Source organism: Meleagris gallopavo, chromosome 1 (assembly GCF_905368555.1).
Source record: "Meleagris gallopavo chromosome 1, MGAL_WU_HG_1.1, whole genome shotgun sequence".
NCBI classification, from domain to species: domain Eukaryota; kingdom Metazoa; phylum Chordata; class Aves; order Galliformes; family Phasianidae; genus Meleagris; species Meleagris gallopavo.
This window is the reverse complement of record NC_139404.1, coordinates 97086624-97102052: the sequence shown is the minus strand read 5'-3', so window position 1 is coordinate 97102052 and position 15429 is coordinate 97086624. Positions and strand designations below refer to the sequence as shown.

At 36.8% G+C, this 15429-nt stretch overlaps 1 protein-coding gene across 3 annotated transcripts in view; it reads right to left on the bottom strand.

The window, feature by feature from the left end:
• USP25 (ubiquitin specific peptidase 25) overlaps positions 1–15429 on the bottom strand; it is a 91644-nt gene that overhangs the window by 52234 nt on the left and 23981 nt on the right. For 2 of the 3 annotated variants that reach the window (XM_085241292.1, XM_085241298.1), the window contains exons 4-5: positions 9947–10070; positions 4395–4557 (exon numbers count right to left, since the gene is read on the bottom strand). In XM_085241292.1, coding sequence (XP_085097418.1) covers positions 4395–4557; positions 9947–10070 — 287 coding nt within the window. The remainder of the gene's footprint in view (positions 1–4394; positions 4558–9946; positions 10071–15429) is intronic. The other variant, XM_085241301.1, reaches the window with a different exon arrangement.

Sequence of the window (15429 nt, the reverse complement as noted above, 5' to 3'; positions counted from 1 at the left end):
TAAAATTCAAATTTCCTTTAAAATATTTCTTTAAAAATCTGCAGTCTCCTATTAAGAAAGAACATGTTTTATGAAAATAGAAATTCACAAAAAAAATCAGTAGTCTTGAGAGTCTGAACTGTTGTGTAATCAGATTTTACATTCCATAACAGAGAAGGTAAAATGCCAAATCGTATTACCTCTGCAAAGACCTTTACTGAAATAAAATGCTCCTCTATAATAGCACCAAGACATTTCTGCTACTGAAAAAAAAAAAAAAGACCTATGAATGAGAGGGAACAGGGAAAGGAACAGAGAGGAGTAATGTTTCAAAAGATCCCAGGAAAACAGAAAATTCAAACATGATAATTTATTAGACACTTAAAGGTCTAAGAACAGGAAAAAACTCGCTTAGGTGGTGAGGGAGATGGAAGGGAGAACAAATACAGAAACAACATCAGCAGGACTAGGGAAGGGACAGTCTCCCTATACTTAGCTCTGATGAGGCTACCTCTCAAATCTCTTCAGTTTGGGAACCTCATCGTAAGAGAAACATTGAGTTCCTGGAGTATGTCTAAAGAAAGGCAATTAAGTTGGTAAAGAGTCTAGAGAAAAGGAGGAGCAGGTGGGAGAACTAGAGTTGTTTAGCCTAGAGAAAGAGAGGCTGAGGGGAGATATTGCTGCTCTCTGTAACTGTCTCAAAAGAGTCTGCAAGAAGGTGGGGGCCGGTCTCTTCGCAACTGCAATAAGCAATGGGATAAGATGAAATTACCTCAGGTTGCACCAGGGAAGGTTAGGCTGAATAGGAGGGGAAAAAAAAGTCTTCAGTGAAAGGGTTGCGAAGCATTGGAATAGGCTGCTGAAACAAAGGCGGATTCCTCCATGCAGAAAGAATTGCAGCAAATAAAATTCATCAATACTTACTGAACGTTTATGAAGACCAAATAATGGATGTGAGCACAGTGAGGCAGTGGATGATGCATTTCAGCAGGGCAAGAATGACTTGAATGACAAGCCACATTACAGACAGCCATGCAGATTTTTACGAGCAGAGCATGCCAGCTCCTGCTCATCACTGACAAAAATGCACAGCTAGTGATGGTGACTATCTTAAAAAAAAAAAAATAAAATAGTGTTTTGTAGCTGAGAATTTCTTCTATCAAATAGTGTTTTTGCTCTCTTTCTGTCTGCCATAGTTCCCATGGAAATAAGAGGCACTGCTTTCAGAGCAACCTACATAGTTGAATCACCATCCTTGAAAGCATTTAAAAGATGTATAAATGTGGTGCTTATGGTGCTTAGAGACAAGGTTTAGAGGAAGCACAAGGTTAACAGCTGGACTTGATCTTAAGTCTTTTCAAACATAGATGATTCTATGAACTGACAGAAGGATCATATGAGACTGAGTAACTAGACAGTAAGATATCAAAATTCAACACATGTAAATATACAGTGAGGTACATGGTGGAAAACAACTCTGAATGTTATAGAAAATTATGGTCTCCAAGCTAACTATTATTCAACTATCCATTTCAGTGTCTCGCCACTCTCACAGTAAAGAATTTCTGTAATCTAAATCTACTCCCTTTAAGTTTAAAACCAATACTCCTTATCCTGTAACTACACATTCTGCTAAAGAGTCCTTCCTTACCTCTCTTGTAGGTCCCTTTTACACACTGGAAGGGTCGCTACAAGGTCTCCCTGGAGCCTTTTCCTCTTTCAGCCAAAGAACTCCAACACTGGCAGCCTATCCCAAAAGAGGGGGAGAATCACCTCCTTTGACCTGCTGTCTACAATTCCTTTGATGCAATCCAGGATGCAATTGGCTTTCTGGCTGCAGGCTTATGTCAAATATTTTGTTCACCAGTAACCCCAATTCCTTCTCTAGAGGACCATTCTCAACCTAGTCATCACTGAAACTGTAGTAATGTTAGGGATTGCCTCCACTCAGGCAAAGGAATTTGCACTTGGCCTTCCTGAACTTCATTAAGTCCTCCCAACATGCACTGCTGTGAAAAGCCTAGCTCCAACTTTTCACCGGTCAGCAAAGGCCGACCATGCCAACACTCCAAGGTTGAGAATTTTGCCTTTCTCCAGTTACTGGAAATTTCTCATACTCTCAATGACAGCAGCCTTGCTAAGACTTTGCCCTCTTCTCTTAGCTCCACTGAACAGAGCTAAGTGGATCCAACGGACTTACATGGGCCCAGCTAGCTTCATGTAACCTCTGACTCAGTTCTCATCCACTGTTTATAATTCATCACCCACAGCTAGGCACGGGGAGCTGAGAGACCTTGTTGGTGAAGTGAAGCAGAGCAGACACAGAATATCTCAACCTTATATGAGCCTGCTATCACTAAGTCAACTTACATATTCAGGAATAGCCCGAAGTTCTCCTGGTTCAGCTTTAGTACAAGAAAAAAGAAAAAGCTCTTTTTATCACAGATATCCTTTGACAGGATAACTAACCTAAGTGAGTTTTCACTTTCCCAATGACACCTTTTCATGCTTGGGCAATGTTTCCAAACTCTTCATAGCCCATCTTTATTTCCAAATCTTCACTGCCTGTAAGTAAGGCTTTGTCCATATTCTCAACCAGATCAGGTGCTCTGTGAAGATGGCACCCTGTTTAGTCTGTTATGATCCTCTCTTTGATCAACAAACTCATCTTAACAGGTTTATCTTGTCCAGTATAAACACTATGCACATTTGAACTGCTTTTTCCCAAGGAAGGCAATGCCATGCCTCGTCATCCTTGCTTGCCCATCCTGAAGAGCCTGTATCCACTGTGCTACTCAATAAAATCATATCCCCCCCAGAGCTTCTGGATAACTTTTCTGGTCCCTCAGCAAAACAGCTACTAGAGCTAGAGAACACCTGGAGAAGGACAAGAAGGCTGATAGAGCTTACAACACGTTTTATATAGACAATTATTCACTAGTCACCTTGAAAAAAAAAAAGACAACTTGTCCAAAGAGAAACAAGACAGAAGTCTTCAGAAATGTAACAGCAGTCAACTTTTGTCTTGTCTACTGGCTGACATGAAGGTCACCAGCAAAAGCTAGTGAGAGCAAGATCCGTAAACAAAAGAGGCAGTTCTTCAGGTAGTACAAAGCACCACTACAGAATTCCTACACAAAGGACATTGTGAACAAAAAAAGACTGCAATGCTGAAGGGAGACAAGTGCATAAAAGAGAAATCCAGGGGCATTATCCACCGAAACTGCAAAGGATCAAGAAACAATCTCCCAAGATTAAAGCAGCTGAAGGTTCTGATTTGATTTTTGAGCAGAATAGTAAATTATTCTGTTTGTATTTCTCTGTGAGCATGCATTTGTGTCAGGCAGAACACTAATCTAAATAGATTTGGCCAGAAGTGCAACACCCATTGTTATAGAAACAATTCACTCACTGGAAGTGCTTCGGCAGGTTAGTGATCTATTAAAAATGGGTATTAAGCATCTCACTTGATTCCTCTGAAAATCATAGTAAGAAAAAATATGCTGAATTTGCTTACTGTAAATAAATAAAAAATAAAAAACACTGAATTCCAGATTGAGCCACAGATATTTGTGGTTTTGGTTGATTTTGAAAGTATCTACAAAAACATATATGGATTTAAAAATGCATCATATGATACTAGAACATTATACTCCACAAGACAAGTTGCAGTATCTGTACTCACCTATTATATCTTTTTAAAAGATGAAGTTTTTTCTAACTAATTGATAACAAGATAGGTGATAAGTACATAGGTAGTTGAGCTAAACAATTATTCCAAGTCAGCAACCAGCTATACATACACAAAGAAACAGACTAAAGAGCACATGTACTGACTATTAAGTAATAAATCTCAAAACAAATGCAGAGGCATCCACATCACACCTTTCCCTTTCCCGTTTCTCAAGTTTAATTCTCTACCAGTTATTTCTTCTTCTGTCCTTACTTAACTATACTTCCACATAGCTATGCTAGTAAGCACTCCATGACTGAGAGCACCTCATTTCCCTGACCTAGTCAGCCACCACTTTCCTATCCCTTGCATACGTTGCTTTTAATATAAAAAGTCTGTTCCTCATCCCTAATCCAATTTGCATGCTTTTTGGCATTCACAGTTGTCACTGATGTCAGCACAAGCTGCAGGCACTCAATATCTTCAAAGATTCAACTTCTTGTCTTCAACAACTTTTTAATAAAAAAATCATTAAAAACTCACAATTTGAAGCCTTACTTGGTTATGCTGTAGTACTTTATAAACTTCAGCATGTAAAGATGCGCAGTAAATAAAGTAGTACTCAAGAATGTCTCACACAATGCCCTAAATTTCTTAGGAAAATAGATCTCTCTAGTTATTCCCTTAAGATAACTCACATCATGTTAAATACAATGAGGAGCTGATCAAAGGTGGTGCTTACCTGAATGACAGCACTAAACCAGCATGTATTTCCCACATTCTTCAATCCCACTGGACAGTTGTCTTGTCGCTTCCGATCATAAGGGTTTGGAGAGTCACTCCATACCTCTGGATGCGTCCTCTTTAAACTTGCTTTATTTTCTGCAATACTGGCTTCTAGAACTCTTTGGGAACAGAAGGAAGGGAAAAAAAAAAAAAAAAAAAAAAAGTGAGCCAAAGCAAAAAAAGAGATGTAGTAAAACACTTTCTTTACTAAAACAGCCATCTTAATTGTATCATTTGATAACTGATTGTACTGAACTTGATTTGAAAGTGGATTTACACACAATCTTATGGCTTCAAAAACAACACTATTTTACAGTTAGATATATTACAATAATTGTTACGTTCTGGAAAAGTAATTGCAGTGAGTGAGTGAGTCTACTACAAGAACTATCAATACAATAGGCCATATTTGTAAGTCATTAATTATTTAAGAATCTGATTCAATATAATGGTCAAGAAGAACTTTCAGCAGTACTATTACTGTTGCACTTTCATTTATAAATGCTTTCATTGGTACATAGAGCACAAAGTCATCAATATTTATTTTACTGACAGGAAACAAAAGCTACCTAGGTAAATTTCAAAAAATGGACAACCTATTTCCAGTTTTATGCCATAGCATTAATTGCTTTCCATAGCAAATAATTACTTTATAAGCCACATTTACAGAATGCCCTTATTTCACATGACAAGATCTGATAGGCATTATGCTCCCAAACTCAGGCTTCACTTAATAAAGCATTTTCATATCAGCACACATCCTTAGACAAGTGCCTTAAAGGTAATTTGTGGTAACTATGCATTCTAAATTGAAAGACAGAAATAGACACATTCAGGTCTTAAAACAATGTCTCAAAATCTTAAGCAAAGTTCCCTGGCAGAAGACATCAGCACTGCTACTATTCCTAACGATCACGTCCAACAATACACAAAAGACTGAGCTGCTAAGGAACTACTAAGTCTGGCAAGCACAGCATTTCAGGAGCTGTATAACAAACACATACATAGTCTGTGCAGCTTGAAGGATTGCCCTCTTTGGTTCTGGGCTTACTAAATCTCAAAGAAAGGACAGGCTTAGGCTAGGTTCTGACTGAAGTTCCCAACGGACAACAACTTGAACGTATTATTAAAAACAGATATTAAAAATAATAAACTGTAATAGAAAACGCAAAAGAGCAGGAAAAAGCTCACACTACACAGCCATCAGTTTCCTAACTGTAACATTTTTTTGTTGTTGTTTAAAGCAACGTTCTTGTGAAATTAGCAAAAGATATCTGGCAAGATATACGAGAATAATTAAGCATGAAAGGACAAAACTTGACAAAACATGGCAAAAAAAACATCCTTCATTCAAAAAGTGTCAGACAGCCAGCATCTCTCTGCTTTGAGTTAAAGTTATTTGATGAGGATATTAAAATCAAAAGACTTATGTATTTAAAATAATTTCTCTTTCAGTAAGAATATCCAAATTCTCGTTTAAACCAAGCCGAGGGGATCTTAAAAACTGCCTACATGACTGACAGACTGAAACAAATTCAGAATAATTTTTCAATAGGATCAAAATACTTTCCATACTAATGCATGTAAAGAGTCAAACATCTTTTCCCTCCAACTTCAATAATATTTCTAGATAAAAGTTCTGAACATACATATTCTCAAACTGCTTACAGAGCACTAAGACTAGGCAATTCAATTGATAAATGATCCTAACAGTAACCTCTTTCTTGTATGTTTTAACATTTTTTATTATTATAGCAACTGAGGGATTTCCTCAGTTCTAGATCCCCCTCAAATCTGATTTCACATTTTAATAACATAGCTGATTCCCATTTTTCCTCATGTTTACCTAAAACATTATTTGTCTTCAAAGAAAATAAGCAATTGCTGTACATTCTATAACGTCAAATTTTTGGGGGGCCACAATGATAACTATGATACAAACTGAAATAAAAGTGAGCATATTCAAGTGGAATCAGGTGATCAGCTCAAAAGCTACATCAATAAATGCACTTCCCAGTATAGTAAATATGCTTCTTCTGTTTTATAATAACATTCACTAAAACCGAAACAATGAAGTCCTGATTTGAGATTCTACCTTGACAAAATATCTTATTCATGCTTTGCTCTTCAACAAGATGAATAACTTTACAGAAAGCTAGCACGAGGATTTAGCAATTCATCAAACAGCTGAAATACCCTCTCTACAACCATAAAAGATCACAGCAGCTGTCACCAGCAGCAGAGTCATCAACTATGTGCAACAAATGGTATGTCTCTAACTTCACAGGGCCAAATTTTGGAATCGTGTTCAGAGGGTAACTTTCAGATGGGGGTTAGTTAATGCCAGGCTTTGCATGAGACTTGAAAGCAGTGTTTATTTCTCTCAGTAACAAGCTAGGTATAGCTAAGCTAATTTCCAGAGTCATTTGCGTGGGGCTAGCTAGATAATGCAGAAAACCAAGGACAAAATGTGTCCATGGGATAAAAGTTCAGCCAAACTACTTTGAGGAAACTCACTAAGCATGCTGAAGAGAAGTTCACTAGCAGGCTACTGAGCAAAAAGACTGTATCTCTCTTATAAACTTAACCTCAACCCTCACATGTCCTCACGGATAGAAGTTCCACCTTCTATTCGTACAGACAATGCACAGTACAGAGTCCCCATCAGTTTACATGACCATGCAAAAAAATAATAATAAAATGCTCAGGGATTGCATGCATCCTTATGCCCTCATAGTACAGGCTTTCATTTTTACAAGGTTGCTACTCTAGGCACAATGCACATGTCGGCTAATTTCTCCTTCCTATCACCTTACTGACTTCCCCAGTAAAGCCCCATCTGGCCAGCGTCAAACTCCTTCAATCCATGAAAAACCATACAAATAGGAAAGGCTTTTTCATACATGTAAATACACTGAAAAGTCAAAGTTCCCTTGGAGATTAAAAGGAGAACAGTAAGTAGCTCTAAACACGTCATGTATAAGATGTTCAGCTTTTGGACGCTCGGACATTTCAGCTGCACTCCTCTTAACACCTACATAGTAATCAGATCTGTCCTCATTAAGCAACACAAGGCAATTACATAGAGGAATTACAACATTAATTACACAATTCAAGAAATTCCATTAGGGCTCCCTCAGAAACTTTAACAAAAGTCAGATTCCCAAACCAGAGTGAATAACTTTGAAACAAATTTCTCCACAACTAAATTATTTATGTATGCACGCATCCTGCATTATTAAAAATATTCCTGAGATCCTATTTGATTTCTGTTTCTATTTAACTAAATGGAAAAAAAAAAAAAAAAAAAAAAACAACAAATAGCTGCAGTTTGACTTGTTTACAACCATGCTGTTCTACTTTTTGTGTTCCAAAGTCCTGCACAGATATTGTGCTTTCTATTGGAATGCCAACATTCTTCTGTGGGGTGTTAACTAGGAAATCTTTTTCTTCTTACTATTATTTTTTTTGAACAGTCTAATCTTCTACCCTTAATGAAACTGATTTGATGGTTCAGAGCAAAAATTTGTTTCTTGTTTTTGTACAATTTTGAAATATTTGCCTTCAACTCAGGGTGTACCCTGGCATGTAAGTGAATTGATCTAGTACCTTAATGTTGCCAAAATCCCACATTCACACTCCTCTATGTTTCCATTCAGAAATGAAGTCTCATCCCTTTTCTCAAGACATGACATGCTTTGAACCTGTTCCTGGGTATTCTTGTATGCTTTTGGAGCTGGACTGGTACAACAAATGCTCCAAAGAATACTACAGCAAGAATAGAAGATGTGTTACAAGTGGTATTCCATAAACCCTTTGGTAGAAACAAGCTCTTAAACTGGCACACAGTTTGCAATTTTGCCACCAAATAGACCTTTCTAACAGTTTCATCAAAATAAAAGACCAACATTTTTCTCTCTCTATAACTGAAAAGTGTCTACATGCTTTTGTACATTATGCGTGGAAAAAGAAGTCGTGCTACTTCACAATCTTCTATAAACAGAAAAAGCACACTATAATTTAAGTTGAATAATTAGTTGTGGGGTAAGCAGGTAAGACTAAAAAGGACTTTTTAGTCTGAGAAATGAATAACAGTGGCTAAAGGAAAAAAAAAAAAAACAGATCTTCTAGGCACACATGAAGCAAACAGCAGAAGCAGTCAAAAGCTTAGGCAGGTTAAAAAAAAAAAAGACTTCCATGTACAGAAATAGGTCCATATTTCTGAGTGTCTGGCTAAATCATAAGTCCCTAATTATGACAATTCTGTCCTTCAAAAAGGAACATATAAGAGCTGCATTTCTGGCTCAAAACTGGAATGAATGTTTTCCATTATCTTGAACACATGCATATCTTGAAAAAACTACCCTTTAAAATTTATTCCAATTATTAATGAGAATATAAATCTCTCTCATCCCACTTTTCTTTCCAAAAATATCTAACACTAAATTCAAATAACTATATGCTTTTTGTCACAAATATCAGGGCACACTTTGTTGGAATGCTTATTCTCAGAATTAGTGCATTATTTTTTCAAGAGGAAAATGAAAATGACTCTGAATAACTCTATCCATTTAAGTCCAATTCTGAGAATATGGCTAACCATTTTGTCTGCCTAATACAATCTACTGAGGAACAGAATTATCATGGTAAATTTGCCCCATGTAATTTTTTTTTTTTTTTTTAAACAAGCAAGCAGTACTTAATCTTCCAACCCTAGGATCAAATCATTGCCCTTTTTCCAGAGAACAAGGCCAGCCACAGATGAAAAAAAAAACACTCTTCACACACAACCTTACACTCAGTCCAAGTATCAAATATTTCATAATTATATCTCTATTTATATATAAATACATACTATACAAAGACATTGTAAAATTTACTCAAGGTTAACTTGCAGACTCTCATCATTCCAAAGCTGCAAAAGTTAAGTTCATAAAACTTTAAAACAAGACATTAACTTCACATAAATCTAATAAATTCTACTTCTTAAAGTAGTATCATACTTTATTGGCTAAAAATATAGCAGCTGTTCTTAGTGTACTCAAGCCATAGCATTACAACTCCCACTCCCAAAGCCACAGCCATACCAGAGGTAAGAAAATGTTACTATAAAATGAGCAGTGTAACAAACAGGGTAGAGTATTTATTAGCTTTTTAAAAATGTTTTTGTCTGTTTTTCATTGCATGTTAGCTGATATAAAAGAGAAACTTTTTAAGTCCTACTTAAATATGACCACATACCCTCAATCTCCATTCACTTCCTCAAAATTTAAACAAATACATCAACATGATAAACATACTATTAACTCCTAACCCACACATAATAGACTATTTTCCAGTTTAGAACATACAATATATTAAAGCAACATCCTGAAGCCAGGCATATAAGTAGCACAAGTGAAAACAAACAAGTTATTCTTTGTTAAATTAAGAAGAAATAAAAAAGCAATACAGGCCAATCTCCAACTCTTTAATTTAATTTCTGCTTTACATAAGTTGTTTGTTTACCTGCTAATGGCTTGTTCCTCATCTGTTATTCCAGTCTCCCTGAATGCCCTGTTTGATTCCTCCAAACTCAAGGCAATTGCCCTCTGAAGATCATCTTTATCATCTCCAGTGAGATCAATCACATCTGAAAAGCAAAACTATCTTTCTCAAAATTAAACGTGAAACAGAATGAAAGGCAAGTCTTACTGTAGAGGAGACAAAACCCCCGAGGACTGCTGAGCTATATTTGAGTCCACCCCTCCTGTGGTCTGCTCTCTTCCAACAACTAACCATGCCAACCACCTCAAAACCAAAGAAAACCTCAGCAGTTTGCTCTTATTAGGACGTGACAGTCAACAGTCATTCTTCCTCGCTGTTTTATGAAACTTAAATACCTGTTGTTTCTGAAAGCCCTTTCAAAGAAATGCACTTAAGTGTATTACTTCAGCTACCATGATCAGTTTCTTCCAAGTCACATATGGTGAAAACCACCTTCTCTTTAAAAATGATACCTGAGCTGTTTCCTTCTCTAAGAGGAATGTGTGCCTAGCTTTTCCAAAATACAGGAAGAAGCCCCAAATTCTACAAGTGTTTCCATACACTGGGACTTATATACAGTTTCACCACATGTGGGAGAGTTCCTTTCTAACATAATTCCTGTCTATTCTGTCCATGTATCCATTTTCTAAATTTATTTAAATCTAATTTATTTCTGTCAGAAATATCCTTCTCAACAGGGAAAAACAAGAGAGTAAACAAAGAAATCAAAGAAAGGGTCTATACTTGGACAAGCGCAGAATGCTGGATGGGTTACTAACCAGGGAATAAACTGAAAACAACACTATTCTTACCTCCTCTCCAGTTCAGATTAACTAAAGAATCAGATCCTTACACCTTCTGCACAACATTTCCTGGAAGTGGTAAAAGCTTGTTTTCCCCTCCGGAATAAAAACGAGCGTTACCACCCAGATTACACCTCTAAACCAGGCATTCCCCAGCTGGGCACCGAGGCACTTCTCAGCACAGTCAGGGCCAAGAGGATTGCCTGTCAGCTGTAGGAAGCCTTCAGAAAAAAAACAAGGTCATTAGTTACCCTGATTTCAAGGGCCAAAAACTGCTTTTTGCAAGTCATCCAGACAGAAAGAGAGAGGAAAATGCAAAAGTGACTTTCAGGTGTGGTGGCAGACAGAGGTACACAGGGAGTTGGCACCCTACTGTTTTCCTTCCCTACTCAAGGCCAAAGTTTATCTAAATAGCCACAAAAGAGATTGCTCTCTAGCCTTGGGTTTCAGTGTTAGAAGTTGAAAGACTACAGGAGGAAGAGAAAACTGTTCAAAGTCAATGGCTAATCATGAAGAGATGAATCAATTCCCAAAGACCTTCTCTGTTTAGATTATTTTTTTTCCTGGATGGATCAACCTGCTGAATAGACAGCTTGCACTGTTTCCCCATGCTTAATTTTCTCTGACATTTCTCATACTGAACTCATGACACAAAAATTATAATTGTGCATTAATAGAAAATGGGACGGCTTGTCCTCACAGAAAGCTGAAACTGAGGAGAAGTTGGAAAATTAATTTTTCTGTTAACAGCAGCATCTTTAAAATTAGTTTCAACTTAGGCCTTTCTTCCCCCAAACAAGGATGACTGAATATCAATTTCACTTAGGGAGCAAAGAAAGCCCTCTTACCTACAAATTAAACCATGAAATCTATCATAATCTGAAAGTATGAAAAAACACTAAGACCACACTTTATAATTTCGTTCTTATGGTTTATACAGTCAGCTCAAACATTCCAGCATGTTAAAAGGATACTTGAATTCAGATGTCTGAACTTCTCCTTCTTAAATACTACAGGAATCATCAAGAGAAGTTAGACCCACAGGAGTTTTGATATGCGAGCTGTCATGGTGAGAACAAAGCAATCCAGACTAAAATAGTACCTCAACCTGGGGCATATACAAGCCTTCCTTTGCTCTACAACCTATGAGCAGAAGCAAGTATAGAAAGGTCAAGAGCAACGATAGTGTCCTGTGATTACGGATGCTACCTATTATGCTCTAAAATGCACTGCTTACATTCTAGTTTCTACACATTCACAGGTAGTTCCACATGAACTGAAGAATTCCACTGGAGAATACCTGTTTTTCTAAGAGTTACAGTAGTGGTCACAACCGAACATGAAATAAGCACCCATGCTGGTGATGAAGCAGGGCTTATGAAGAAGAAGAATCTATTAGCTAACCTTTTCTAAAGTAAGAGTGATGAAACTTTTATACAACAATAAAGAAGATGGACAGTGTTTTCCACAACACATAACACAGCTGAATATTTTGCAAAAGCTCGCGCTGTTATAAAAATCAACACAGGAAAATCTAGCAAGGTCAAAACCAACTCCAGCTTCCATTACTTTTCCAATTTCTTTGCAATTCCCCAGCTCCTCACTCTTCATTAATTTATACCACAATCTTATGTGCTAAAAACATTGTTGCATTCATATTAAAGAGATTATATCTTTTAAACATTAAGGCCCCAAATCCCTGACTTCCACTTTCTTTCAGAAAGTCAATCAACGGAACAGTTTTCTTTGGCATGCAGGGATTGGAGGAGGATTCCCTCCAGAAATGTTAGTCTTGTGTATAGAGCGTTCATGATTTGCATTAAAAAAAAGACAATATGGCAAAGATCTGCTGCCAGATACTACTGTGATCAGTGCAATTGTTGTATGTCACACAGAATTTCCCTACTGTTAACTTAAGACAGAAAAATAAGCTCAGTGTCAGATGATCCTTGGTAGCCTACTGCATGTAAGCTCTTAGATTGTAGCAAATGTAAAATAAATGGAGATTTAGGCTAACATATTTCAGCTTGTGTGCTGTTCTTGGGGCACATTCAAGATCTTTTTCAACATCTCAGCTGACACAGTAACTCATTAAGCTACAACAGCTCAAGTATGACTCGAATCCTAAAGTGTAAACAAGAGATATCTCAACAGAAGCCATAATAGAAGGGGAACAATCTGAAACTAAACTCCTCTTTAAAAAAAATAATTAATTTTTAAAAAAAATCAGTTTACATAATAGCACAGTTTGCATCCTTATCAGCAAGTTATAGACTACACGCATGTACTTGTAATACTTGAAATTCACACAGGCTTGTTGTTGCTGTTGATCTGTTTTAGTAACTTTATGTTTTGTGAACTCTTACAGAGAGATTTTATTTAGTGAAAACATGTCCAGTTTTCAGCAGTTAAATCTATATAATCATTTGGTCCGAAGGACAGATTTTATAAAAGTATAAAGAAAAACAACAAGAAAGCCAAATTCAGTCACCGGGCTTTCAACTTGATTTTGTTTACCCCTTTCCATGAGGCCAAAGAACACCTCAGTTCTCAGCAGCTTACACTCATAAAGGTACTTCTTACTGTAAATCACCACCTTTGAAAATGCAAACATTGTTAATCAAGCCACAACTACTAAGCAAACAAAGACAGTTTGCTTCTCAAAAAAAAAAAAAAAAAGAACCTTTATGAAAGGAAAAACTGCACATCAAAACAGTTCAGCTTAGCATATTTATGGTGTTTATCCAAACCAAATTAGCATGTAGAATTAATAAGCTGTTCTATTAAGTGAGGTATTTTTGTTCCACAAAAGTGTTATATAATGATGTATACTTCTGGTCCATAAAGCCAGCTTATAATTATACAAAGCAATGCTGAGCTGCGTGTTGAGATTTGTGACAAAAATACATATATAGTAAATGCACACATCCATATACACATATATCAATCTTTTTGATAAAACCTTGCCATTCTGCTTACTTGGGAAGTTTTTTCATAATTTAAATAAATGCTTCTTGCTTGGTAATTGCCTAGGTCATTAAAATAATTATTGTCTTATAGGCTTATTACTTGCACCAGGAGGAGACTGAGAATAAAAACTTTGAATTTAAGTAGGCTGGGAAACTCAGCATGAGGGACAGGTTTGGAGTAGCAATTAAACATGAGGACAAGCAATAAACAACGACAGTGATGCAACTGCAAGCACAGGGAGAGAAAAATGAAAGGACAGGCCTGATGGGTTCAACAGGCAGGTGCCAAGTAAAAAATCCTGCAAGACTGCAATTTCAACTCACTGTCGTTGTAAGAAGAAAAAGTAAGAAATAGAGATTACTTTATTTTCACTTACAGAGCTAAGCAAGATACATTCTACAGTCTATTACGCAACATTAGGCATCATGATGGACATAGGTTCCTAAGAGAAGATTAAAGAAATTTAATTGTTTGTACAGGCCAATTTCTGTTAAAACTGGATGGGGCAAGAACACATAGCACCCTGGCTTAGCCAACCCAAACAGCTCTGACAAAAAACTGTCTATCTACAAAATGAGTAGCAAATATGAACCATTGCTGTCTCACAGCAATTTCTTCATCTCAGATGCTTCTTCCATCCTTACTATCAGGATGACAGCACAGTGAACTGATGATTCTCACACCAGCAGAAATGGGAAAGAGAGACATAGCCACAGTGCAAAGGAACAAGTGAATCAGTAAGATGAAAAGAGAGCCTGAAAAGGCTCCTGACATTTTAAAGCAGGGTATCCTGCCACACCATGCTGGAGACATTACCAGGAACCTGAATAGGAGATGACACAAATAATCCCTGAAATAGATGGAAGTGTCATGAAGACACAGTGATATCCAAGTTGGCTATGGTTATAGAATAAAATAGTATAAAATTCTGCTCACAGAAACAGTAAAACACATAGCTACAGAATGGGGATTGACTAGGACTCAATTCACATCATCACAGTATTGAAAACACGAAGTGTTGCACTGAGATATAATAGAATACTTATATAGACATTTAGACAAATTATTCCATTTTTTATAAGAACTCAGTTGCAGTCTTGGTTTTTGTTCTGAGTGCAGCATTTTAAGAATAATTAGAGAGGATCTATAAAGAGAAGCAAAAGAAATGGCACTAGGCAAAGAACGTGGGCAATGGTTTGGAAAACTTGGGCTCTTCGTCTTAATTTAAGGAAACTCAGGACACCAAGATCTATCATCTCAAGCCATGAAACATCTGAGCTAAGACAAAAGTTATAAACTGTACTCTGATCTCCACAGGAGATATCACAACAAGCAAAAGTGCTAAATCTGAAGGAAAAGAGGAAATCAAGTAAGATATTAGACGTCAAAAAGGTCTGTGAAACACCAGAACGTGCTGCTCTGAACTTTTCAGAGTCTCTAGAACAGAAGAGCTATTAAGAAACAGGTTATATAAACATCAGCTGAGTGAATGACTTTCTGAAACCAGCACAAGGAACGTGAAGATTAAAAAAAAAAAAAAAAACAAAAAAAAAAACAGGTCTCTAGAATCAATTAATTCTACAGTTCTCTAGAATTGGTGTGTGTGGCATTTCACAATTGTACGATGTCCTTATGGAAGGGCTTCAAGTTTTTTGTCTTGCCTATAGAATGGGCAATTCATTTTTTTCAACA